The sequence below is a fragment of the Peromyscus leucopus genome, chromosome 7 (assembly GCF_004664715.2).
Source record: "Peromyscus leucopus breed LL Stock chromosome 7, UCI_PerLeu_2.1, whole genome shotgun sequence".
Taxonomy (NCBI): domain Eukaryota; kingdom Metazoa; phylum Chordata; class Mammalia; order Rodentia; family Cricetidae; genus Peromyscus; species Peromyscus leucopus.
In genome coordinates, this window is record NC_051069.1 from 21,720,309 (window position 1) to 21,746,694 (window position 26,386).

Genomic DNA, 26,386 nt, shown 5'->3' on the forward strand with positions numbered 1-26,386 from the left:
TCATCTACAAATCTTTATTGAAAATGTTTCGTATGAGTAGGATAACGCAGAAGGAAATCTGGGTGAACGTCTGCAGCCAAGACTTGGGGTCTTAGGATAAGAAGGGGAAAAGACACCAGTTCAACCCTAGAGAATGCTCACACTACTTCCTTTGCTGTTTTGTTTGTTTTCCCAGAACTAACTCCTCTGTGAATGCCACTCCTGCATCTTCTCAAACCCTCAAGTAGCTGGGAAATCTTGAATAGTGTTTTTATGTGCAACCGGGCCTTAATTCAATAGGCTAGGGCATCCTCTTCCCTTTCTTGTTCATGGTAACTACCATGCAAGTGTAAACTTATCATCCAGAATCTAACATTCCATCTAACTATTAAAGAGGAATACAAATAATTCAAGATAAGCTTACCAGAATCTTAGGTAGATATTGAGAAATCTGAATCAAAATAAACACAAAGCATGAAAAAAAAAAAAAAAAAAAAAAAGATGGGTGGCTTTCTCTGATTTTTTCATTGAAAATAGAAACTGAAAGGGGGTGGAAAACCTGTCATTTTCCAGAAACATCTATTACTTATATGTGGATTCTAAAGACTAAAGTGTGCCCACGTGATGATGGCACCATTAGCGAACAGCCTGCCAGCTCCCAAAGACACATCCACATCAGGAGCAGAGTGCCCCAGAAACAGCAAAATACTCAATAGCAAATGTTACACTTCTCCAGCAAAAATAAAATAAAAATTGAAATGAAATCTAATGGGCCTATCAACTATGACTCTAGAAGCCCATGAACATGGAGGCGCCCTTGGCGCCCCTTCATGGTGGCTGATGGATGATTCATGATATGGGGGGAAAGCCCACATAGAAGGACTAAGTGGGAACCTTCCTCACTGTCGGGCTTCAGGAGGGCCTGACACAGATGACTCGTCATTATCCTGCTGACCACATCCAGCTTTGCCCACAATTACTGTTGAGAAGATCAGCTGAAGCAAGTTAAAGCATTATTTTTTTTTCAAAGTTGGTTGTAGGTGGAGTAGATCATTCAGTCTCCCTTTGCTCACTCCCTCTCTAACCACAGACACACATGTGTGCATTGTGCTCCTCCTCAGCCCTGTCCCCCACCCTCATAGTCCTGTCCCACCCCCTCTCACCAGCCCAGAGACATCTGCTTAGACTAGCCAAGGCCCAGAAGAGTAAACAAAACAAAACTATGGGATGTGAGAGTTTCTGTCCATGGCCGACTCAGCAGGGAGGTGCTGGTGGCTTTGGTCTCCCTGTGGAAAGAATTTTAGAATGGCAGGGAGGTAAGTGATCTTAGGACAGATCTACTATCTAATGCTACTGCTACCAGAAATCAAAGTCACCTGAGAGAAGGGCACTTCTCTAATACTGTGACACCAAAGGAAACTCAGAGCTGCAGACTTGGGGACATTCAGTATAAGGTTCTGTTCATAATATCGCTATAATTTCCCCCTCCAGAGGAAGAAAACTGGAAGAAGAAATAAGAAAGGAGGAAGTTAGAGTGGGGTGGGGGGAGTGGAGGGAGGGGATGGAGGGGATGGAGGGGATGGAGGGAGGGAAGGAAGGAATACAATTCAGCTTTGGGTAGAAAGGTACCTATGAAAGAGCCACTTCAAACAGACAGGAGTCGGGGCTCCATTCTGAACGCATTCTGAATCTCAGTTTCCAGGGAAAGGGCTGGTAGGTGCAAGGCAGCCCTAAAAGCCCTCCACAGAGAGGGTGTGGTTCAGCTCGTATGTGTTGCTTTCCTCTTCCTCCAGAAGCAGCTTGTCAATGGTCAGGGAACTGATGGCCCTTCTGGGGTCATCCATGTCCTGAAGGACTGGCTCTGAGATGGAGATGGGAAGCTGGACAAACTGGGGCCCAGGCAGGGCTGGGGCTGGAGGCTGGTACTGCAGACCGGAAGTGGGCAGTGTGGAAAGGGGCTGAGGCCACGGGAAATAGGTGAGGGGTGCCTGGTGCTCTGGGCCCTCCAGCTGGGGCCCCACGGCGGGTGCAGCAGTGCTTCTCGGCTGTGATGGGAAAATACAGGACCAGTGGTTAGCAGAACTGGGGTGCTCACCTGCATTCTTGCCCCATCGGGATCTCGCACTACACCCCGCCCTGCTGTTACTGATGTTTTACTTAATGGGGCTCCTAGGGAGAGCCTGACAAGTTTCAACCGTGTCCCTCCCTCTTCTAACTCTATGCTCAAGCAACTTCCCAACTTGAAAGCTTCACTTTTTCATGAAAGGGGGTGCAGAAAATAGTGAGGTCATGCCACTGAGTAAATCAGAGGTTTTGCAGATTTCATTCAATATAAAATATACTCCGATTGCAGAAGTCTTAAATTGTGCAAAATATATGCTTGATAAATGATGAGACTGTCTCATAGCCTTGTAGCTGAGTCTTGAAGATGACCACTATCTAACCCACACAGAAAGGGGACACTGGACCCACAAGCAGCTTTGACATCCGTAGGTCCCCATAGGTCAACACAGCTCCCTCAGCTCTTGCCCTCCTAGTATTGACCGGTACAGGAAGTCCAGCTTTCCTGTGGCATGGGAGCGTTGTTGTGTTACCAAATGTGGCCCCTTCCTGCTATTGCCTAACACATGTACCTGCTCAACCCCCTCTGTCTCTGAGCTGCTCCCTGTGGTGAGGCGCCATGCTCCTCTACAAACCATACATCACATTCACACAGCAACTACTTAGACAAACCTCCAGCCAGCAAGACGGGGCCTACACTCTTACTGCCCTTCCACAGCTGAGAAAAGCAGATGGATGAGGAAATTCTCTGTGTGGACAGACGCAAGACAGACCCAAGCCTCCCCTTTTCTATCCCCATTCTCCCCCCCCACTCACCCACCCCCCCACCCCCCACCCCCACCCCCGTCATCTCTTCAGCTGCCACTGCATCTTAAAAGTAAACTGCTAGAGTCATTTAGGGAAGAATTTTCATCAGCCTCCGGAGGAGTGTGTCACAACATGGATCTTGAGCCCAGAGATTTGGAGTCCGGCTTGGGATTCTGCAAGCCCAGTCAGATCTCAGAGGATGCTATGTGGTTGGTGTAGGGACTACGGTTTGAGTAGCAAGGCTTCAGGAAGTTTCTGTATTTGAACAATGGAGCTGGTGACCCTCAACATGTAAGCTGGTATGTATATCTACTGCACACACAGTTTCTTCTCTTTCAGCACGAGCACATGCTCCCTAACTCGGCTTCTTGAAGTTAGGTAGGATCTGGGAAAACCTTACTACTTCTGTTATTTCAAAAATCCTAATGGAAATCATTCCCTTTCGTCACCTCTATACAGGTCAACTGTAACTGCTGGGTCCTAGCCAGGGGATAGAATTGCAGTTCTTATCTCTGCTGACCGGGGTGCTGAGCCGGCAGCTCAGGCAAGCTTTGATGAGCTAATTTACAAAATGACAAAACAAAGTATTTCTTAATAAATACAGTTTGTTTGATACACAGACCCTTTCAAAGTGGAAGGTGGGGATGATGGACAAGGACAACTAATGAAAAGGATCTTCAGTAATGAGATGGCTGGGAAGTCCTGTGTCCTCCACCCCAGGCCTGCCGCTATGGAAATAAGCTGCCTGGGGAAGGTGCTGAATTAACTCTTTCCTATTCACTCTCATCAAGATCCACCCCCAGATCAGTTCGTTGGGTAGCCAGGTGGGCGTGGCATAGAAGAACTTCCACAAGCCTTGCCAGGAAAGCCTTGCCAGGAAAGAGAACAGGGATGCTGGAATAACACTGGACCCTGGAAGCAAACAGAGGGGACACAGGGAGCTAAGACAAGCTCTACCACCAAGGGTGGGTTCTGAGACCACTCAGGAGGTTCCGGCTCTACTACCCACAGCCCCAGAGTGGAGCTGGTCACCAGTAGGTCAACTAGCTCACTGGCTTCCTAGACCTTTTCTCCCCACAAACACTTAAGGGATTCCCATTCTTTTGGACACACAGGGACTACGCATATGAAACCATAACTCCCTTCCTCCACTCTTCAAGGATGGGAGGACTTCTTATTCTATCTGGCACTAAAAGGCAGTCATTTGTTGACGCTGCTGGCAGACTATGGCCATGAGACTAATAACTAACATTTATGGTGTGCTAGCTGTATGCTAAGCATAGTCCCATATGGACCAGTTCATTTGATCCCAATAATCAACATCTTGTTAGTATCACCCATCTTTCCCATTTTATACATGAGGGCACTGCATTCAGAAATGTTGAAGTACTAAGCACAGAGCTACTAAGTAAAAAGGAAAGAGTGCTAAACATTAGGAGCGGGGGGAGGGTCCTACAGGAGGGCCTGACCCAAAAGTAGTTTCCTTAATGAGTAGCATCAGCTTTTGCTCAGCCTGGAAGCCTTATAGCAGTTCCCATTACTAAGTGTATAACCACTCCCTAGGTTATCTGGACTGACAGGAACCCAGACCACACACAGATCTCACCTACTACCCCATCTGTTAAAATCCTCACTCTCGGAGGCCCACTGCTTTCAGAGTAGCTGGGGAGGTTTGGACTGGAAGCAAGAGATCTTTCTAACCCACAGGGGTAAAGGATGTGACAATACAAGCATACAATGTCTTTGTGAAGGATAGATACTTTCAGCCAATAGGAATAGGAGCAAGTCACCCTGGAAAATGCAGTGAACTTGGTTGACCTGGTAATCATGGGAATCAACAGCCAAGAAAATAAGAGTTTTCTCAACAGGTGCTATTAGCATGGGTAGATGGGACTCTGCATTTGTGTGACATACCGTGACATTAGTAATGAGTGGCGGAGAAGCATAGGTCAGCACCGAGGAGGGTCCCACCACTGTGTAGCTGGGGCACACAGGCTGCACATACATGTCAGCAGAGTAGGGGCAGCTGACAGCTTCATGGGACACATACTCCGTGTAGGGTGTCCATGGAGTCAAGGGCTGAAGGGTGGCTGGGGCAGGTTGGGAGAGCCAGCCAGCACACAATGTCCCCTCCTCTGTCACTGTGGAAGCAGAAACCTCCATGTCAAGGCAGGAAGGACCTGTTGGGAAAGAGGAAATTACAGCGCTGCAGGCTTTACCAGAGAGGGTCTCCAAAGACACAAAGGCTGTAGAGAAGAGCTCTTACCCACTGTGCTGTAGGTTGCCAGGGGTTGGTGGGGCAGCACCACCTAGAACAGGGATAAGAAGATCAGAATGGGTATTTATCTATCTGTAGCAAGCCCTCTGCAGAGACTCCCAGGGGCCCAGGGTAGGAGAATCATAGGGGGAAATCTCCCACCCCACACCCCAACCATCACCACCTGCATTTGTTTGAGGGATTTATGTTTTGATTTAGCAACAAGGCTGAGCAATTAGAGAAACTTTCTGAATTCCCAACTTACGCCAGGGTGTATACCCCTCAAGCCTCATCAATAGATATTTCCCCCCTCTGGATAAAAGCAAGAAGCCCCACTATTCCCCTTACCACCCTGAGGAACCACCAGCTTAGTGCACCCAAGGTCCACCTTCTCCATGTAATCTGCTGTGTTCATGCCCCATGGATGTTGCATGAATCAGGGAAGAATACTCTCATATTATCCCTCTGGCCACCCTGACAAATTCAGCTGCATGCACACCCACACGAGCACACACAGAGACACACACACACACACAGACACACACACACACAGACACACACACACATTGCACACACACTGCCCCACAGCAGCCCCTCACCGCAGTAGGTGGGCCAGCTGTCCCGCTGCTAGCATGGCCACGCTTTCTCCTCAGTAGCTCCTTCACTGGCTCCTTGACTCGAACACCCTGGTATGGCCGTGGTGGGGCAGGAGCTTGCTCTGGAGCTGTGGCTGTAAAGAGGGGTGTCACTGGAACCCCTGGCCCTTCTCAGATGCCCCCAACCACAAGTGCCCATATCTTCGAGTGCCCAACTCTTTAAGTTGTACTTAACATGAAAAGTCTCTGTGAGGCTTCCTAGAGTATTTCTCCCAAGACTCCTTCTGCCCCCAAACTTTCTGGGGGCTCCACTATATCCAAATAATTAATTTTTGTCTAAAAGGGACAGGGCTTCCCAATGGGATCAGAACCCCATTTTTCTGGCTCCTTTGCATGATAGATACATAACTGGCTCCAACAAGAAGGCCTGGTTACATTCTTCAGCATGACCTTGCATGTTTCACCTCTCTATCTTCATTGTTATTTCTGATAGCCAGAACTCTGTTCTGGGACTACTTCTCTGACCCCTCAAGACCATGGAATTCCTACATCCACCTCTCCAACACACCTAGAGCTGATGGCATTCATGTAAGTAGCAGTAAAGGGTGACAATCAGACCAAGAACTCTTGAGTCAGATATAGCTGGATTCAAATCCCATCTCAGTCACAATCTAGCTATGAGGTCCTATGAAAGAAATTCAATTTCTCTGAGTCTCTTAATCTGTAGTTTCTTATCAGATGGATGTTGGTTATAGTAACTTGGTGTAGTACATAAAAAGTAAGGTATATGTATCATATAAAATCAGGTACAGAACAAGCATTTAGTAATCAGGGTTTTGTTTGTTTGCTTGTCTCTTTATTTTGTTAGTGCTGTGGATATAACCAAGAGCCTTAGACATGCTAGGCAAGTGTTCTGCCACTGACCTATATCCTCTACCTCCAAAATTCAATAAATTCACAGCCTGCTAGGTAATGATTAGTTATTCTTGTTGGCATGAGTTTAAAATGCTTTCAACATGATTATAAACTTCTCAAGATATTGTGCCTCATTCCTGCTTCCTCAAGTGACAGACATGCCTAAACTCTCTATAATCTTAGTCCTGGCTACTTGTTAACTAATCAGCTGGGTGATGCTTTCAAATGTAGTTCCTTTTATCATCCTCTCAACTCTCCTTTAGGGTTAATGGACTGAAAAAATTATGTGTCTGCCAGGTCCTTGGTGATCCTCAGTACACATTAGATAAACTCCCAATGCTGATTCACATATCCTAGAGTTGGGTATCCACCTTGCTGCTGAGAGAATGTTTTCTTTCCCTTTTGTCAAAAAAAAAAAAAAAAAAAAAAAAAAAGTCTAAGACTCCAAAGCATCAACCAAACCTGAGCCAGGGCATATAGGGCTTTCCCTTGCCTGGGAGATCAGAGACAACCTATCCACACAAATGGAAAGGCCCATGGAGGGCAGGCCAAGATCTAGGTCATCCAAGATCAAGAAGCAATGGTCTCTGGAACTCACACAAGGAGCCCATTATCCTCCACTGATAAGGGTCCAGGGACCCAGGCTTTGTATCAAAGGCCCGGAAGCCTGGGTATCTGTTCAACCCGGATCCATAGGGCTGCCTTGACTGAACTTTGTTCAGTAAACACCCAGCTGATACTGATAACAACGTGTGCCTCACTCTGCCCAAAACCTCCCACAGGGCTCCTGGGCTCTCAGCACCAGCATGGTCTGGTCTTGAAGGCCAGTAGGCAAAGAAGCCATGCAGAGCCAGCAAGCAGAGGGGGGAGTGAGCTCCAGAGGCAGACAGTGAGAGTCAGGACCTCAGATCCTCAGACTACGCTAGCTTCAGACTATATATGCGATGGTTTCCTACCTCCCATGATGCAGAATCAACTAGAAACTGATGCAAAATGCAGATACCCCTGGATTGGAGGGACCTGCTTAAGCCAAGGAGTCTGTATATTTAAAAATACGTGCAGTGTTTCTGAAGATGACTGAGTTTGGAGCTTTGATGCTTCATCACTGACTTAACACTAGAGCTGCTCCATGGCATCCCTGTAAGAGATGATCCTTATGTTAGTGTCTCTGTGATAAAAAGGGAATCTCTACTCCCATACGCATTCTTCCAAAAGGTTTCTGGACACATGTGGATGTGGCCCCTGCTCATGTGGGTTGTAAAGTATAGCAGAGAAAATAAGCAATAAAATACCTACCAATGAGATGGGCTGACATAAGAGTGTATATCATGAAGAGCCAGCAAAGTATTTGTGCCCTGAGACCACCTTCATCTTTGTTCAAAACAGCAATAATAGATTTAAGAATCAAAAATACCTGCATTCAAATATGGACCATCACTTATTAGGAGAAAACTTCCAGATTTCTATAATGACTCTATGCTATGGGATGTCTTTCTGTATACTGTGCATATACGTTGCTCTGACTTGTTGATAAATAAAGTTGCATTGGCCTATGGCAGGGCAGGATGGAACCAGGTGGGAAAATCCAAGGGAAATAGTGAGAGGAGAAAAGAGAGGCAGGGGAGATGCCATCCTGCCATCCAGAGAGGCATGTATTGGCACACAGGTAATGCCACGGAACACGTGGTGACATATAGATTAATAGAAATGGGCTGAGTTTAGTTATAAGAGATAGCTGGCAAGAAGCTTGAGCCGTAGGCCATGGCCATATAGTCTGAAAATAATACAAGCCTCTGTGTGTTTTCGTGGGTCTGACTGGCTGCAGGACCAGGCGGGACACAGAAAAACTTCCAGCTACAACTCAAGGCCTCAACTTCCTTATCTGTAAAATGGAGGCATGTTTTAGCTTCTCGGTGACATGTTCTTAGCCTGCAATCTTCCTTCTGAGTGCATCACTCCCACACAATCACTGCTTGCACACCTTGTCTACAGAACAATGCTGAGTGCCACACACAGAGGCAAGTGTGTATGCACTGACATGAGAGACAGGAAAGCATCTCTGCCTCTGCCTCATTCTGCTCCCCTTTCTCGGGATCATTCATGACCACATCAGCTTTCTTCACTCAATCTCTGCTGACCTCCTCATAGGTTTCTTTCCATTCCTTAGGCACAGAGCCTAACCTGAGATACTGTACTCTCAGAAAAAAAGAATGAGGTTTGGGTCAAAGGAGCGAGAAAGTCTAAGTAGTATGGTCACCCTCTGAATTCACTGGGGAAGTGATACACATGTATCTCAGCCCAGATCAGAGACAGGAATGAGGCTCATATTCCTCTGATTTGCATGTACAATTCTGGGGGAGGGCGTAGAGGCCTCCAGGTCCCATTCCTCTCTGGTCCTACTTCCTCTCTGGAACTGGATACAACATGTACTTGGCTAGAAAGGGACTAGCTGGGTACTTCCAGAGCTTGTGAAGTTAGGACTTCCTGACCCCTGTTGCTTTAAAATCTAAGAAGGCTTTGGACAGAGTCTGTAAAGACAGTGTACCACCTTTTCATGTCTGGTCATCTCTGGAACCCACAGAATTAACAGATGTGTCCTGGAGTAACATAGAAGTCCTGGTCTAGTTCAGCTGGGACACTCCCACAGCTCTGTGTCTGACAAGGAATCTGGTAACTGACTCCACCTGAGCAGGCAAGAGTGGGGTGGCTTCTGAGGTGTCTCTGCAAAGCGCTGTAAAATATCAGAAGCCAAAGCGTCGAGACGTCTCCCTGGGAAGCTCATTAGACAAGAGTACTTGCAAACTGACACTAATCTATGGAAAGTAACAAGCAGCACCAGTCCCTAGTAAACACTGTGACATCAACTGCCACCCGCACCAGAACTGAGCCCACTGTGGAAATTCTGAAAGAAAAGCACTTTGTCCAAAGTAACCATTACCTTGGCTTGGGGCTGCTGAGTCCTTGAACTGATCTAACTTTCCAATAACTACACTGAAATAGTTCATGACTTTTTAAACAAAATATTAACATAATCTAAAATAGCAATTTTTAAGATAGTATCTATAGAAAATAAAGTAGAACCTGAAATAATAATGTATCCAAAGAGAAGAGAAAAGTCTGGACTAATGATAATCAGAGTCTAATAATTCATGAGTCACACTGTAGCTCTGGGCAGCACACTAATGAAGACTGAAACTTTCTCACTGTTCCTCTTGTGGTGTGAAGACCCCTTGAGCTTCTGTGGGCTTGAAAAATTCATCACTATGGAAAATCGGTCCACCTGAACATGAACCTCTGGGAATCTCTTTGGACAGGACTTCATCCTGCCTTTCTTTACTATTGACCATCAGTTGCCAGTGGTATTCCAGGAAGGAAAAAAATTTTGAAAAGTCTAGTTGATAGCAAAACCCATACATTTGGTCACAGAGAGAGCTTCCTTTTTCCAAAACGAGTAGCATAAGATCTGAAGATGTAAATAGTCAGCAGAGGGCATTTCACTTCCCCCACCACACACCCAGACAGGCTGCATGTCATAAAAAGAAGAGTCCTGAGGCTGCCATTTCAGCCAAAGGTGCACAGCACCATGTTTGAAGCCAACAGGTTACACCCCACAGTCCCCTGGATGCACAATGCATAGGTGCTCATGTTCCACCAAGCTGAGAGAACGCAGGCCCCTACTGAGTTAAATAAGCGTGACACTCTGGTTTTCTCAATGAAGGCACAATAAAATCTCACTAAGGAAATATGCAAAATCATCAGCACCTATTTATTTAATAACCCCATGCAAACCACAGCACACATGCTACTCAACTAAGGAGCCAGTAGCCAGGTCCTAGTCATCAGTAACTTGTCTTTCGGTATAGTTTTAAAAGAGCCCATGTCCGATAGGTGTTTTCTGAGAGAAGACCCTTGCTTCAACCATTGAGATTTCCCATGGGTCATCAGGCCAAGCAGCTAGCTCTGTTCTAAAAACTATGTAATATATAGGTTAAACACAGATTTACATTACCAGGAAACCATAGAACAGGTGTTCTCACATCTATAGGAGCCTTTCCATGTCAGCTTGAGAGACTGCTCAAGCTTCAAGTCACAACCAGTCGGACCTCAAGGCTACAGCCACATAGGCCACCTTGGAAGATAAAAGCCACCTAGATGAGAAGGTCACAAGACACATACTAGCACTTATGACACTCTGAATCACTCCCAGTAACCACTGTGAATGTTTTCTTTCTCTGCTGGCGTTCAATATTATCAAAAAGAAAATAGAACTCATTAAGGAGAAAGACAACTAATACTCTCTTCACTTGTAGCAAAACCAAAGCAAATAATCGAACAATAGGACTTCAAGCCTGGGGCTAACGAACTTGCCCTAGCTTCTACTGAAAACAAAATCTGAAAAGTTGCTGACACTTTAATGTGAAGAGTCTTGTTTGTGTTGGTGGCCTGAGATAGCTGAGGTCTTCTGGGAAACATGAGCTCAGGTAGGCCACAGGCTTGTTCACATTCTTTTCGGAAATGCTACTGCAGGTGCCCTTCTTAGCGTGAAGTTCTCAAAGTTTTCACATTTACTATTTTCATTTATGGACAATGGCTGATTTTTTTTTTCCAAACAGGAAGAGAGACTTTGTTCTTTGGCCAGAGAGACTTGACATACTAAAGAAAGATTTGCCTGCCCAATTTACACCAAATTTCCTTTTTTTTTTTTTTTTAATGTAAGTCAACAAAAGGATCCTGCATATATGTGAATGTGGACTTTCTAGTCACTAATGCTTGAGACTCCATAGATGGGCATAATAAACATTCCATTTATACATTCTAGCAATCTAGATAATACTCAAAGCAGAGAAAAAATAGAGGATGTGAAAGGGGCAAGGGTAGGGACGTGACTGTATAAAAGTCGTTTAGAAGATCTGAGAGAAAATAGAACTGTACTTGAATTATGATATGATATTGCATGTAAGGCTGCTAGTGCAGTCAGGGAGGAAACAGAGGAATGTCTCTATCAAGAGATCCCAAAAATGGTGGTTGAGTCTGGCTAAGTCAGAGAAGAGGAAAGAACCAGTGGTTTTCTTCTCCTCCCTGAGCCCCCTGCCCCCCCCCCCCCCCCCCCCCCCCCCCCCCGCAAGAAGCTCGTTCCTCCCCCACCAGTCCTCCAGCGTTCCACCATCAGCCACAGGTGAGCTCACTGGGGGAGCCCAAGGAGGCCTATAGTCACTAAGAGAGTCCTTCAACTTGGACAGGGCAAACCAAGGCAGGTGATGAGCAGCCGCCGGGTATTGTCTGATGCTGTCTAGGGTGACTGCAGTCATAGAACACCAGACCTCAGACCAAAGTTATCCAATAAGGATATGATGCTGTCTCAAGAAAGCCATAGAGATCACAGCCTGAACACCCAGGGTGGTCCCAACAGGCATTCCTCTCATTACATTAGATGTAAAAAGAAAACTCATTTACACACAGCCCATCCTGACTTACCAAACTTCTGCCTAGGGTGTTTCTTCATTGAGGCGTTGAATTATAGGTATCCCATGCCATGACCTCAGGCAAAGGCAGCCACGGGTCTCTGGTGTGGAGTCTTCTGTGTGGCGAGGTTCCTTGACTCTTTTCTCACAAACACTACTGTCCAGGATTCCTTTCCCCCGAGGCCCACTGTGCCTTCTATGCCACCTGCCCACCCTCTTTCCAAATCTACTGTGGAGTAGCAGGTGCAGAAAGCTACTGTAGACATCTTTGTGTGTACCCCCATTTAATGCTGAATGGACGGGTGGCAATAGTCTGTGTGCTTCCAGGTCATAATCTTAACTCCCAGAAATACTGAAATCCTCACCTATGTTCTCATGAAGTTCTGTGGTATAGTCCTCAGAGCCTCTGACACAAATGATATCATGGGAGGCTGCACTACAACCTCTGAAACAAACAAAAGATGTAGCTTACTTTCCTTCCCTTCTACTGATGAAGAGGGTGACGCTTACATATGTTCAACACATTGTGCAAGGACTGCATTCATCAGTAGAGGTGTTAGCAACCAAATCCAACACCTCTGATTCCAACATAGCCCATTTTTGCCTCACCACGTACCTTCTTCTTGCCTCTGTATGTCCCATTTTTTTTTTCTCTATGTGGCATTGAAGATCAGTCATCTAAAGGTCCCTAAGCCAACCCTAACCCTCCTTCCTCCAGTTGAAATACTGGCTTGAACCACATGAGCTTGTCTCTCTTGATGACCATTTTCCAAAGAAAATGGTGGTTTCCAGGTAATACAGCCCTCCACAAGAAACTTGCCAAAAAGTCTACTCACATGAGGAGTGACAAGAACCGAGAGACTCAATTCCTGGCAACGTTTTATTTTGGGTATTTTTCTACTGAAATGACAGCAAATAGGTCCACCTGAGAAACCAGCTGCATCTGCCCGCCTTTTATAGAAACTAGGGTCACCAGAGCAGAAAGGGTTCCTATCTCAGATACACCACATCTCTGATTCAGGGCCAAGACCAAAAGACATCTGATAGACCATTTATCTAGCAAATACTTGTTGAGCATATCAAACTAGGTCTCTGCCCTTGGGAACTTGCAGTCTACTCAGGTGGGATATGTAGACTTTAATGAAACAATCACACAAGCAAATCTAGAATTACAAGCTGTGATGAAGCTACTTCCGCTTCAGAACTGAAGAGTTCTGACTTCTGCTTCCACCTGACTCAGTAAGGCTTGAATGGGCAGCAAGTGTCTCTAGGGGCTGTATAAAGAGGATCAAGGCAAGAGGCATGACGGGCAGTTCTCTCTCCAGTGTAGAAACTGACCTGGAGTCAGTGGCTTGGGCCATACCATGAGTAGGAGTAAGAGAATGAGTCTCAGCCAAGACACTCAAAGGTGACAGACCCTGGGCGAACCCTCAGGATGTTTTTTCAATTGCTGTCTGCCCTTGGCTGATTAGCCCCACTGACTCATTATAAGATGAAAGTCAGCTGGGTGGTGGTGGTGCATGCCTTTAATCCCAGCACTTGAGAGGCAGAGGCAGACAGATTTCTGTGAGTTCAAGGCCAGCCTGGGCTACAGAGTGAGTTCCAGGAAAGGCTCCAAAGCTACACAGAGAAACCCTGTCTCAAAAAAAAAAAAAAAAAAAAAAAAAAAAAAAAAAAAAAAAAAGATGAAAGTCATCTAGATTCAGTCTCAAGTGTTAATTTCTTTTATTTTTTCTTGTGTGTGCCTGTTTGTGAAGGATACAGGGGGTGAATATGTGTGTGTAGATACACACCAGAGGTTAACCTACATGTCATCTATTGTAGTTATTTTGTTTTCTTTTTGAGGTAGGGTCTCTCACTGGCCTAGAACTTGCTGATTCAGCTAGGATGACTAGCCAGGGGATCCCATCTTGTCTCAACCTTCCTAGCACTGGGATGGCATGCACATGCCACCATGCCAGTTCTGGGGATCAAATTCAGTACTCATATTAGCATGGCAAGAACTTTACCAACTGAACTAGTTCCCCAGCCCTTAAGTGTCACTTTCTGAGACTCAAATTTGCAGTGACTTTTGAGTCAGTGTAGAGTTACCCTTGGTGGAATCATAGACCACCCCCATGTAGGGTGAACCTATTTCGATTGAAAGGGGAAGAAAAGTCCAGTGTCATGAGAAGTTCCTTTGCACTGAGATACAGTGGAGTACTGATTAGGACCTGGTAAACTTAGTGTGGGAAGCTTGCTACGTGGTTTATTACTTGTGTGACCCTTAGCAAGTAAATCAATTGTGTAAGCCTCACTTTCTCCACCTGTAAAATGAGAACAATATTGTCTGTCTCAAAGGGCCATCATGAAGATTATGTACGGACTGACATATAGGGTCTAATAATAGGTGCCAAGTCAAAAGTCACTATGACTCACCATGTCTTGTTGCATGCTGAGACTAAATGTCTGCACATACCCAGGCCCCTGCTACCTGCAAAGCCTGCCTCACTTTGTCTTTGTCATGCTCCTGGAAGTCACCTTCAAGTACTGGGCCTGAAGTCCTCAAGGAAAACCTTATGGAGGAGACAGAGAAGCCAAGGATGGAAGGGGATTGACCAAACAACAACCCTGAACAGGAGACAAAAGCCACCAGACAAGTGGGCTGCTAATATATTTAAGGGCTTTTAGAGATGCCTCTGAGAATAGATAGAATGGATATTTTTGAGTGCTAGCAATTAGGTGAGGGACAAAGTACAATGGCACGCCCTTGTCCTGACCTCAGATGCTAGCCACTCCTGAAGGAATCTGTACGTGTCTCGCAAACAGTAAGGACATAGACACAGCTGAGGCTGGGTCGTGGATATTCCTTCAGTGGGTCTGGATAACTAGGAACACATATCACATGTGAAGTGTATATGTGGCTATGTATACAACATGGCATACAAATCTAGAAGGTGTAGAGGTTGTTTCACCTGTTAGAGCAAGGCAGATTCCTGGCTCACACATTGGACATTACCTCAACTTCACAGAGAGCAGCAGCCTCAAAGCAGAATGTGTGTGTGTGTGTGTGTGTGTGTGTGTGTGTGTGTGTGTGTGTGTGTGTATCTGTGTGTGTGTGTGTCTGTGTGTCAGTGTATGTAATGGCCTAACCTGAGAGCGCATGACCATCAATCCCACATTAAACCTACCCAACCTACTGCCAACCTAAATTCTATAGGGAAGCAACTCCATCAGGAGGGATACAGCAGACAACAGGAATACATCTTTACTTATTAAATAAAGATCTGAATCTAGAATTATTGACTCTATCTGATATGGGTTAGGAAGAAAATCTGTGGTTAGGCAGCTTGAAGAGGCAGATGGATACTCAGGCATTAGCTTCTTGACTTAAACAATACCTAGTTTTAGATTTCCAAAGGTAAAGAGAGTCTTACAAAAAGAAATTAATTTTTTCACGAGGTCCTTGGTAAGGACTACTCTTTTCAAGGATGCAGCAGGGGTTATATTTAATGGTCGGTCCAACTGTCCAGTATCAAGGCTCATGAGTAGTAAAGTTTTTGGTCCACATGTAAAAATAGTCCTGGTAACTGCCTCATGAAGAAAAACATAACTTGTAGTAGAGATGAGCTTTTTTGACAGTTCTCAGGTTTACTAACCAGAGGATCTAATGATATGGGAGACTACTTTATGAGGGACACTGGAAGAGTGGTTATTAGAATAGCAAATCCGAGAAATATGTCACTAAGTCATTTTTAAAAGAAATTTCTTCCTCCCTTATTCACAAGAAACCCACATGACCTTCGCAGCTGTAAAGCTTCATGAAAATCAAGACAACATGCTTCCCAGTGACTTACTCTGTATGCCAAGAACCTGTGACTAGACATCAGGGCCCTGGGTCAAAGGAGTGAGGAACTGGTTAGAACCTTTAAGAACCCTAGGACAAGATTAAGATTCCAGGCAAGAAAATCAGGACATAACAAGCAAGCCAAGCACTGGGCATGTCCAACCAAGAGATACTTCATCTTGACATTGAAGTTAGGATCCCACAAGACATTTTATTTGAAGAGTGACTATCAACAACATTTATGTGCATCAGCCTAGACATCCTTAGATTTTTATTCCAATGCTAAGATGCTGCAATATTTCCCAGAGCCTAAGCAATGAACCTGATTATCATTACATGTCCTTCATGATCTACAAATGTCCCACGGCATCATCACTGATGCCACCTTCCCATTTGCTGGAGATAATTTATTTCATTGCTTCATTTCTCTAGGAGTTCCACCACTAGATTAGATGCCTGGATGAGTACGCACATGCATAGCATAATGAAAAGATGGTTGACTGTCTTTCTACACTTTTCTTTCTGAGCCGATCTTAAAACTTGTTATTTTCAGCACCTTTTCTCCCTCCTTTCTTTTTCAGCATCTCAACATTTGTCATTCCTAGGAGGTTTTAAGAATCTTTATTATCATCTCCCTTCTCAGTAAAAGCTTGATTCTTTCTCATAGATTAAAAGGTAATTCAGCTCTCCTGAAGGGTGGTCGACCCCTTTTGGGAACCGGCACCTAGTCTGAGAACGATTCTGGCTTATGAGTCTTTGGCTGCCAGCTTTTCCCAGAAAGTACTACTAATGAAACCATTACTAAGAAAAAGAGGCAACACATTGTTGTTTCGGTTTTCAGTATCATCGGTGCTATTTCTTGACCATTTCAAGTGTTGTTCTCCTCACAACCAATTTATAAATACCTCAGTACAAACTTGTGAATTAAAAAACAAATGCAAGCATACGCCTCACACTGCCTGATGAGGGTGGTAAGGAAGTCATGGACAAATGGGTCTCAAACTGATCAGCTTAGCCATCAGCATTGACCCTGATCCCTGAGTCCTATTATTAATTACAGGACCATGAATATGCACCCTGCCACTTCACAGGTAATGGCAAACTCACAAATTGTAATCTATAGTTAGCCTGCATAACCTCTGCCCTTAGCAAGAGAAAAATGATAATAGAAACAACTACTTATTGGGTGTTTACTTACTGCCAAGCGTGGTAGTAAACACCCACCACAGCCCATGAAGGAAGAACCACATCCTTGGTGTATACAGAAAGAGACGACACTTAGCAGAACCACAACCAGTAAGGCATAGATCTCAAACTCATATCTGCTTGACCCTGAAGCTGATCTTTAAACTCCTACAAGCAAACAAAGCAGCAATATCCCTTTATGGCTCTAAATAAAACCCCACTCGCCAGAGCTTTCTGTCCAATAAGTCAACACATTGTGAATAAATCCTGAAGGTCTGAGCAACCGTCTGTGGGCCGCTGTATTTTATCTCACTGTTGGCCTTTATCTAACATGGAAAGCATTTGGCTTTCACCAAATGTATCTCCTAAGCTCTAGGAGGTAGCACAGCTTGGTGGCAGGAGACAAGGCAGCTTAGCAAGTCAATATTTTGGGTCTGCTTTAGATAAATTTTATCTCATAGGTAAGTTACTAATATAATACTTAAGCTTCAGTTTCTTCATCAATGAAGAACATCTTATAACAGGACCCACGTCATGGCATTTTTATGAGAAGTAGATGAAAGGGCACAAAGTGTGACAAAGACTGACATTATCACATCCAATGCCTGCTTGTGTCTTCATTTTTAACAGCCCTTGCACTGGCAATATGCCCATCTAAACAATTACGTTCTTCTCCCCTGCAGATGGAGTAGCCATGAGATCTCAAAAGGGGTTGTCTGTTAGGAGTAGGGACAGTAGTGAGGAAGATAGATAGATAGATAGATAGATAGATAGATAGATAGATAGATAGATAGATTTCTTTTTCTTTCCCCAGTTCTTCTTTCAAGATTTGATGATCATCGATGTGGTAGCTCAAGTTACAATGACAATCAGGAAACTTTGAGGACAAAAGTCATAGGCCGAAGACATCAGAACAGAAAGACAAAACAAGCCAGAATATTGTTGGCAGTGCAGAGACTCCCACAGTGTCCTGGGAAGCCTGCTATGAACTTCTTTTATGTGATAAGTACAGTCCAGAATCTCACCTAAATTCCTATTATGTTACATCTCTATACTAGAAACCAAATGTCACCCAAACTGATCCAACAGAGAATTCACATTCTGAGTGGCACCAAGTAAGTGCCCTATACACCACAGCTGCCATTTAACGCTATCAGGACTGAGCACTTTCTGTTAATACTAGTACAGAGACCATCAATTTCAACTACTAGTAATAGTTCAAGACCTGCACATTAAAATGATCTAGTAAGAAGAAATCTACTCATAACTCCTTAATCTCTAGAAGTTCCCCTATCAGATTAGAAATACAGAACACATGAAATAATGAAAAAGTGATTAAAATGTTCCTATTTCTAACTCTTTTGCCTCTCTCTTTTCTATCTCAACATTTCCCAGGCCTAGAAAGTTTAAACTATTTATTCTAATATCATTTTCTAGTTCAAGTTGTGCTATGAAATGGGTATTAACTCCTGCCATAACCCATGAAGGGAAAACTATATCTTAATGGGTACATAATTCCTGTTCCTGGGGCAGAACTAGAAACTCTGGGTTGAGACCGAGGTATTGATATTCCTTAAATCTATCCTAAAAATGCCAGTATATAGCCAATGTTGAAAAGAACTGCTCCTTTCTATTAACTTAAGAACCTTTGTTTTAAAATATGTTTTTTTTTTAAATAGGGACATTAAAAAAAAAAAAAAAAAAAAAAAACCTCAGTGATTAGAGCCTAAATTCCTCTTAGCTAGGAAAAGACTAGTGCCACAGTGGTTAGGTAGCTGGCTAAAAGGTCCCAAGCCTGTTTGTAGATTGGGAAGTATAATTCATGAATCATTAATGCAAGAAAAATGCCTCTGTTCATAGCCCCACATTTCCAAGGCACAGGGGCTTCGGAGGAGGTTCTTTCATCCAAGGCATCTCTTATCAAAAAGTTATTCCTAAAAATGAGAAAACTAGAATAGTTACTAAGGATGCCATAAAGAGAAAGTTATCCTAACAATCATAATCAATTACCCAACTTTGGTTTGGTTAGCTAGCAAGAGAAATTAGTGAACATCTTCATTTAACTGGAAATTAAACTACTGTAGGAGATTCAGAGTGGGGGGACCTGATACACCTACTTTGTATTGGAAAGTTAAAAGCAAACATTCGCAGAATTTCTTAATGAATCAAACATCCACACTTTTAGTAAACAAGTGTAGACAACCTTGATTCATTTTTTCCTTCTTCATAAAAGAATAGATTTGAATGCATGAGTGGAAGGACCATTTTCAATACTTCTGAGTTGGTGAATATTAAGAATTAGGGATACATATTTGACATCTTTCTTTAGTAAATATAGGAAGACAAGGAAAATGTTCGCCATGGAAATCATTTGATCTTTAACCAGTTAAACTGCATTTTTGTGTTGGGGAACACTGTTTTCCAGGTACTAGCATGGTTGTTTCCATTTCAATAAGAGCACCTGTGGGAATCCATGAGACCTTCACAAGGCTGAGCTTGTTCACAGTCTACCATAGAAGCAAAGGGGAGGAAAAGTCATTGGACCCTCACCTGATCAGGCCAGTCACTCATTCCTGGCCCTGACCTTCCAGCTCTATGTCTTTCTTTCCCAGTGAGAATTAGTTTCAGGGGGTGCTAGACTAAATTTTGAAGCAATAAAGGACTAACTAAAGGGGGCTCTATTTCTGCAGATTTAGGGAAGTCATTACCCAGGCTAGAGTAGGAATTTTTGGTGATACAGATATTTGGGAGTCACTCATGCTTTTGTAAATAAGCCATATAACCTCATAATTTCACCAACCTACACTTGGGTAGAATTGTGACTTTGGTTTGCCATTGGTTCTCAGTCTGTTCATATCTCCCTGGATAAAGACAATGCAACAGCCTGAGAGATGTGTATCTTCCCCAGTCTACCCTCACTTTGCCTGCATAAGGAACCTGTGAATTTACATCTCTCCTTCAGATCCCTCTTGTCGTTAGCAATAAGAACTCGGTACATAAGCTTGGGAAGGGAAGGTCTTTACTGAGCTCATTAAGCAAAGCTGTGTCATATAATGGAAACGTGAGAGGTTGTCTACATAGTTTAAATTACCTCCTGCTATAAATATATCTGAATTTGTGCATGAGATTTCAAAGTTTCAAAAATCACATGTATACCTCTTAGTCTCTTTACCCTAAAAAATATATATATTTCCTGGTTAGTGGAACCCTAGGGTAAATCCTAAAAGTAGATCTCATTATTAGTGAGAATTACGAGTTCCTAATTGTTAAACCTCTCTGATCTGTTAAACCTCTCTGATATGTTCCAGATGTCTGACAAAGGCACATGGGCATAATGATTTGGTAAAAACTAGTTCCTGTTCCTAAGGTGCCCCTTGACTTAACTACAATGAAGACATGGCCAAGACCATGGGATCTGAGACAACTAGTCAGTGCAAAGAAAAATCAGTTAACCCTGCTTTCACTATCACCCAGATCTTTCCCTAATATAAGAAACAATGATAAAAAAAATCTCATCTTCCAGTTTTTCCCCTTTCTAACAAGTGATATTGAATTTATTATACATTGTTCCATCACTTCTAGGAAGATTTTTCATCAATTAGACTTTTTGTCATTAGACTATCGACTGATGGGGAAATGAATGGGATGGAGATGCATGATGTGAAAGACACAAAAAAAATAAAAAGAAAGTTAAAGAAAAACTATTGAATGAATTGATTGCATACTTTATCTACCGTTGATGCTAACACTGTACAAGCCCAAGATATTGAATAACCTGGGGAAATGAATGCCTCAAGTGCCATCCGGCCATCTAAGTCAAGAGGTGAGCAAACTTCTTCTATAAAGAGCCAGCTAGGCCCATACAGTAACATTAACAGCTATACAGCTCTGCTACTATAACAAAAGCAGCCCTGCAGAATATGCCAGTCAAGAAACATAGCTATGTTCCAATAAAACTTTATTTACAAAGATAGACAATAAGCCTGATTTGGCACACAAGCCATCTTAGCACACTTGTGTTGTACACCTTTGAAAAATGTTGCTAGACTCTATCCCCCAAAAATATTTTGTCTGGAACTCTTTAAAGTATAGGAAAAGATATAGGGGAGGGAAGTTGGCATAGCCTGAAAGGTCAGATAGGCTTATGGGACATTTAGAAGAAGGAGGGCATTAAATGACCACTGTGGCTGCTTATTGGACACATGAGTTCCACTTTGCCTACATTCTTTTTTTTTTTTCCTAAGTTCAACCTTTCAATAAAAATTTACAACTAGATAAAACAATCTTCAGATTCTGGAAACTTTAGTAAGAGTTTAAAATATGGCCTTGAACACATTTTCCACTCCTGTAATGATGGCCACTTCCATTTGAAAATGTGTGGATCAAATTGTTTGAGAAGTTAATATTTCACACTTAAGCGAGTCAGTGCCTTGCTGAATTCAGCCTCTGAAACAGAGACCTGTGCACGCTGTGATGGCACAGGGTGATTTTATAGCATTTTCTTGATTTTTTTTTTTTTGTCACTTTGAGCAAACTTAGGGTTTTAAAAGTTGCCAGACAGCTGGCATGTTAACTCATGTGAAATTTAATTGTTACAGTTACATTTTATAATGGAGTGTTTTCTCTATCTTAAACTTTTAATGGCAATCATTGTAAGAATTATGTCAACAGACGTTTAGCAAAGGAAGGGACATGTGGGTGGCGAGCAGATAAGAACAAAGTAGAATGACACATATGTATGAAGATACCATGATGAAACACATCACTTTGTATATTAATCTATTTTTTTTAATTTAGCAGAGGAAGAGCAAACTTTATGGAAACTGCTTAAATACAAAATATAATGTCCTATAACCAACAGTTAACATAAACCCCAAGCTGATGTCCCCAGCATGTACAGACAATATTGGCCAGAGGCAGGTACATGCTCTCCTTTAATTCTCACGAAGTCTTTGTGAGGCAGGCATTCAAATGCCCGTGTTAAGAGTGAGAAGAGGTGAGATTTCTCAGCTGGAGAGCCAACTGTCAGAGTCAGCCCTGGCTCAGCCCAGGGCTCAAGCTGTTTCAAGCTGTTTGTGCTATGCTGCCCTAGTTGGTACATGTCAGATCTCATCTACACGAGCTAGGGTGGACCAGGTCAGAGCCTGAGGAGAAAGTCTGCAGACAGACCAACTTCTTGATCCTGCTGACACCCAGGGCTGAGACCTCAAGGCATCTACATCTCTGTGTCAACAGGTCTGACTTTGTCCCACTATTCTCCCGCCTTAACTCCTGTAGCCTGTGTTCACCATGAGTCCACTAACAGGAGTCCGTGGGCCAAGCCGGGAGGAGGGACCGCATGTATTAGGATTGTTTTCTTAACTCTTTCTTAACCCTGGGTACAGTCATTTCAGCTCATGCCTGAAGGGTGTTTTCTGAAAAAAGAAAGTGCCATTTCAGCACCTCCCACTGTCTGATTACAAATCCTGCCCTCTCAGGCTCTTTGATTCTCAGTGGGCTGATGGCACTGCCTTGATTTTACTGCTTTTCCCACAAGTCTTAGTCACTCAGGCGACCTTGGGTCCAGGGTAAAGGGATAAGTCTGGTGCGCAAGGCCTTTCCTCGTTTCCTTCAAGGCCCCAAAGGACAGTTGACAAGAATCTTTACTTCGGCTCATCTGAGCACACTTCAGTTATGACACTGGTGAACTCACAATGTGGTCACTGTTCTAATGCATCCTGGTCTACTTGGCTGGCCCAGCAGTATGAGCAGTAAGCAAGCCCTCCAACAACTCAAAAAAAAAAAAAAAAAAAAAAAAAAATCTGTTCATTTCTTATAAGGCACCAGGGAAGGAAAATACAGTGGGCAACAACAATGGGAGGCTATGGCAGCTCGTTCACTGTAGGTAAGCAGCCCATACCTCAGGGGCTAATGCCAAGTCAGAGCAATTGGCATTATTCTTGTGGCACCGTCAGCTTATTAAGAACCACTCTATACCGTGGGATTATTTTTACCCCCATTTTAAATATGCAAACTCTAAGAGTTTTTTTTTAAATGAATGTGCTTGCACAAAACCCTAAGTAAGAAGGCATTAAAAGGCACTCAAAGGCCCCAGAAGACATTAAGACCCATCTGCCTACATCCTTATAGCATTTCCAATGATGCTGGCTGCCACTCTGCTTCCAGAAGGATAAGGTTTTGCTCTGGTCACCTTCTGGTATGAGTCCCATGCTACCCAAACTAGAAGAGGTGGTTAAAACTCTCAAATCCAAATTAGAGTTCTTTTTTTTTTTATTTTTAAAAATGAAATCTTGCTGATATCAATGACAGGACTTTGTAAACTGCGAATTGTTTAAATTGCTCCTCTGAGTCACCTATGAATAACAAAATCAATTCCAGAGAACTTGAGATTGAGAAATAAAGAAAACAGTGAGTTGTTGATAATGTGACTATGTCACATTTTAATCAATGAAGTGGTATTTTCAGATTTTTTTTTAAATAAAACCCTCCAAAATGTCTTTTTCTTTTAATCTGGATTATCATATAAGTTTGATTGAGGAATGGTATACTTAAACTAATGAAAGGCATTTTAAGGAATTAATCATCTTACAAAGAAAGATAGGAAAATTTTTTGATAATAGCTCTTACTTGAGGAAGTACGGGACTGACCCTTAACAAGGTTCAACTCTGGTGAGACTATTCAGTTGACTTTGTTTACCTCATGAAAGGAATGCCGTAGATAATGTCTGTATGGCTTCCATTATCAATAACACCCGATTCTTTTCAATCCACAGGACGGAAAATACAGTTCACAGTTGTTCCATTCAACTCCAGGGATAAAAATCAAGGTCAAAGATAAGCCCACGGGCCCTTTGCAGTGGAACAGGAAGCCAACCATGCCACAGAATAAGGAAGAGAGTGAATAGAGCCTGGAGGGAAGCAGGGAAGAGCTGCTTCCCACACCTGGGTTCCCATCGCATCCCAGCCCATGCGCGGGAGGGAACCACCTTTGGCAGAATTCAGCTAAAAAGAGACCCAGAGTCTAAACAACAAGCCAAAGAGCAGGTGTCCATGAAAGCAAAGGCCCTCACGTGAAGAACTGCTCCAAACCCGTATCATATGTGGTTTCCGTCTCATGAATCATAAACTGCCCTTTCCTACCTCGGTGATTCATGCACAGAACCGGAGATGCGATGAGCTGTCTCCACCTTGGGACACTCCTTCGTTCCCCCAAGTTGGAAAATGAGCATCACTGCTGACAGGCTGGTTTTGCCAGCAAACTCCAGCTCGCCCACCTCAGCCCTCCATGCTCCCTAGGCCCTGAACCCAGCCCCTGCGCTCCCATCACCTCCAATGGCTCTCCATTCCTGGCCCCTGCCTCTGCTCACTTGACTCTGACAGCCACAACCAAGCCACTTACATTTTTGCCAGAGCATGGCCTGTGACAGGATGTTGCCTTTTCTCTTTGAAGCAGACAGTTTGGCTTCTTTAATGTGACTGGGTGTGCTTTCCTCCCGTGGAACCACCGTTTACTCTGAGGCTGTTTCTTCAGCTTTTTAAAGGCCTGCGTTCCCGCTGAGTGCGGCCACGTCATCACATCCTCCCACCTCAGACGGGGCTGTGCTCTGTCTTCAGCAGCCCTGCCTGTCACCCCACTGTGTGCACCCCCAGAATCCCCCACTGGCTGAAGAGTGTTTTACACACAGAGCTAGACAGATGGGAAAAAACCACCACACAGCACAGGAGGCCATAGCCGTGTGAACACAGCCAAAGAGAGCTGTGCAACCATAGAGTATGAGGGCCGGTATGGATACAAAGAGTGGACTCTGAGGTCAAGGGTCAGAGCCCCTTATGCGATTAGGGGTCCAAAAGACAATCTAGAAAACAGTGAGCTTTCTCTGGCACTCACATACAGTTCCACACTATCAGGCCTTTTACAGGACTCGCCTCACCATGGGTGCCTGCTCAACGGGAAATGCGATTCCCAGGGGTCACCATTCTCAACATGGGAGGAAACACCTGTCCTCCCTTCAAGCCTCACTAAACAACCTCCTCGGCCTTTTGGTGTTGCTTTGCTGTTTATTCCACTTTGAAATTTAACGGCTCCTCCCCTCGCCCCAGTCCAGAGCAAAATGGCAAGATAGAATATTATTATTTAGATATAGCGGGTCACTGGTTCAGACGGTTGATAGGTCCGCAGAGAAGGGGGCCAATTCACTCAAACAAGAAAAGGAGATGATACTCAGGCTTCTTAAGTGAAGCTGGAGGTGATGTCCCAAGATGACTTGTAGATTTAGGAGGACTGGGGCTTCTCTCCTAGGGCCCCAGCATGACTAAGGGAAGGCTTCTCAAAGGAAGAATACCGGATTTGTCCTCTGCGGTGCATCCAGTACGAAGACTACATTCTGCCACCATGTATCTGAAACCCACATGCTCACAGACTCCATTCCAGTGACCCAGTTACTCTGGGGTCAAGGCCATATAGTTATGACCCCTGGGGTAGTCCAGAGAACTTGGGGCTTTGCCTCCCATGGTGCCTCAGAATGATCTAACATATTCTGGGTCTGATCCTGCCATTCTCCAGCTTAAAAAGCCTTCACCTAAAGGACTATAGCTCAGTGGTATAGCATCTGTTTGGCATGTGTAAGGCCTGGGGTTCAACCCCCAGTACCACCAGAAAATACCTTCTCCCTTTAGAAACAGAACCAAGATGCATAAAGCCTCTCACATTTGATCCATTGTCTCCCCCAGATGCATGCTCATTTTAGACTACCAGCCTCACCTCCTGCCTCTCTCTCCCTATCCTCCCCATCTGAAGAGAACCCCTTCTTTCATCCAGACCCCACTCAAACAGCACCTTGGCACGTGAAAGAATTGTGTGACTCCCCGAAACTCCTGGCCTAGAAATGGTCGGTCTCCCTTTCTCCGTTCTCAGAGCACTATTCTGCTGTTTACATGATGGTAAACTATCATATGACTCTGTAGGCACCTCAAGGAGGCTTTCTCTTTGGGCTTTACATATGACCAAGAGCATGCTCACCCCCAATAAAACGTCACCTAATGAAGTTATAAATTACAGCCTCTCATAGGTTGTTGGCTCGAAGGCCGGTCTGGAGGAGAAACAGAGAAGACTCCCCCCTGGATGAATTAACAGCCCTCACTCAAAAACCTCTGAGCTCAGTATGGTGAAGGGACCCAGCTGTAGGGACAGCATACCACAAGCTAGCCTAGTCTAGCAGGTGGCAGTGTCCTAGAGCCTTGGGCCTTACTGAGAAGTTTCCACCTATCAGGCCTGGCTTAGCTCCAGGACATGTGAGTT

At 44.1% G+C, this 26,386-nt stretch overlaps 1 protein-coding gene across 1 annotated transcript; it reads right to left on the reverse strand.

Annotated features, from left to right (window-relative positions):
* On the reverse strand, positions 1-24,625 carry Pou2af1 (POU class 2 homeobox associating factor 1). The gene is made up of 5 exons (XM_028865126.2): positions 24,488-24,625; positions 5,704-5,834; positions 5,114-5,156; positions 4,762-5,027; positions 1-2,024 (listed from the first exon to the last, which is right to left on the reverse strand). Exons 1-5 carry the CDS (start codon positions 24,501-24,503, stop codon positions 1,710-1,712), a joined length of 771 nt encoding a protein of 256 aa, XP_028720959.1. The 5' UTR covers positions 24,504-24,625; the 3' UTR covers positions 1-1,709.
* Between the last annotated feature and the right edge of the window lie 1,761 nt (positions 24,626-26,386).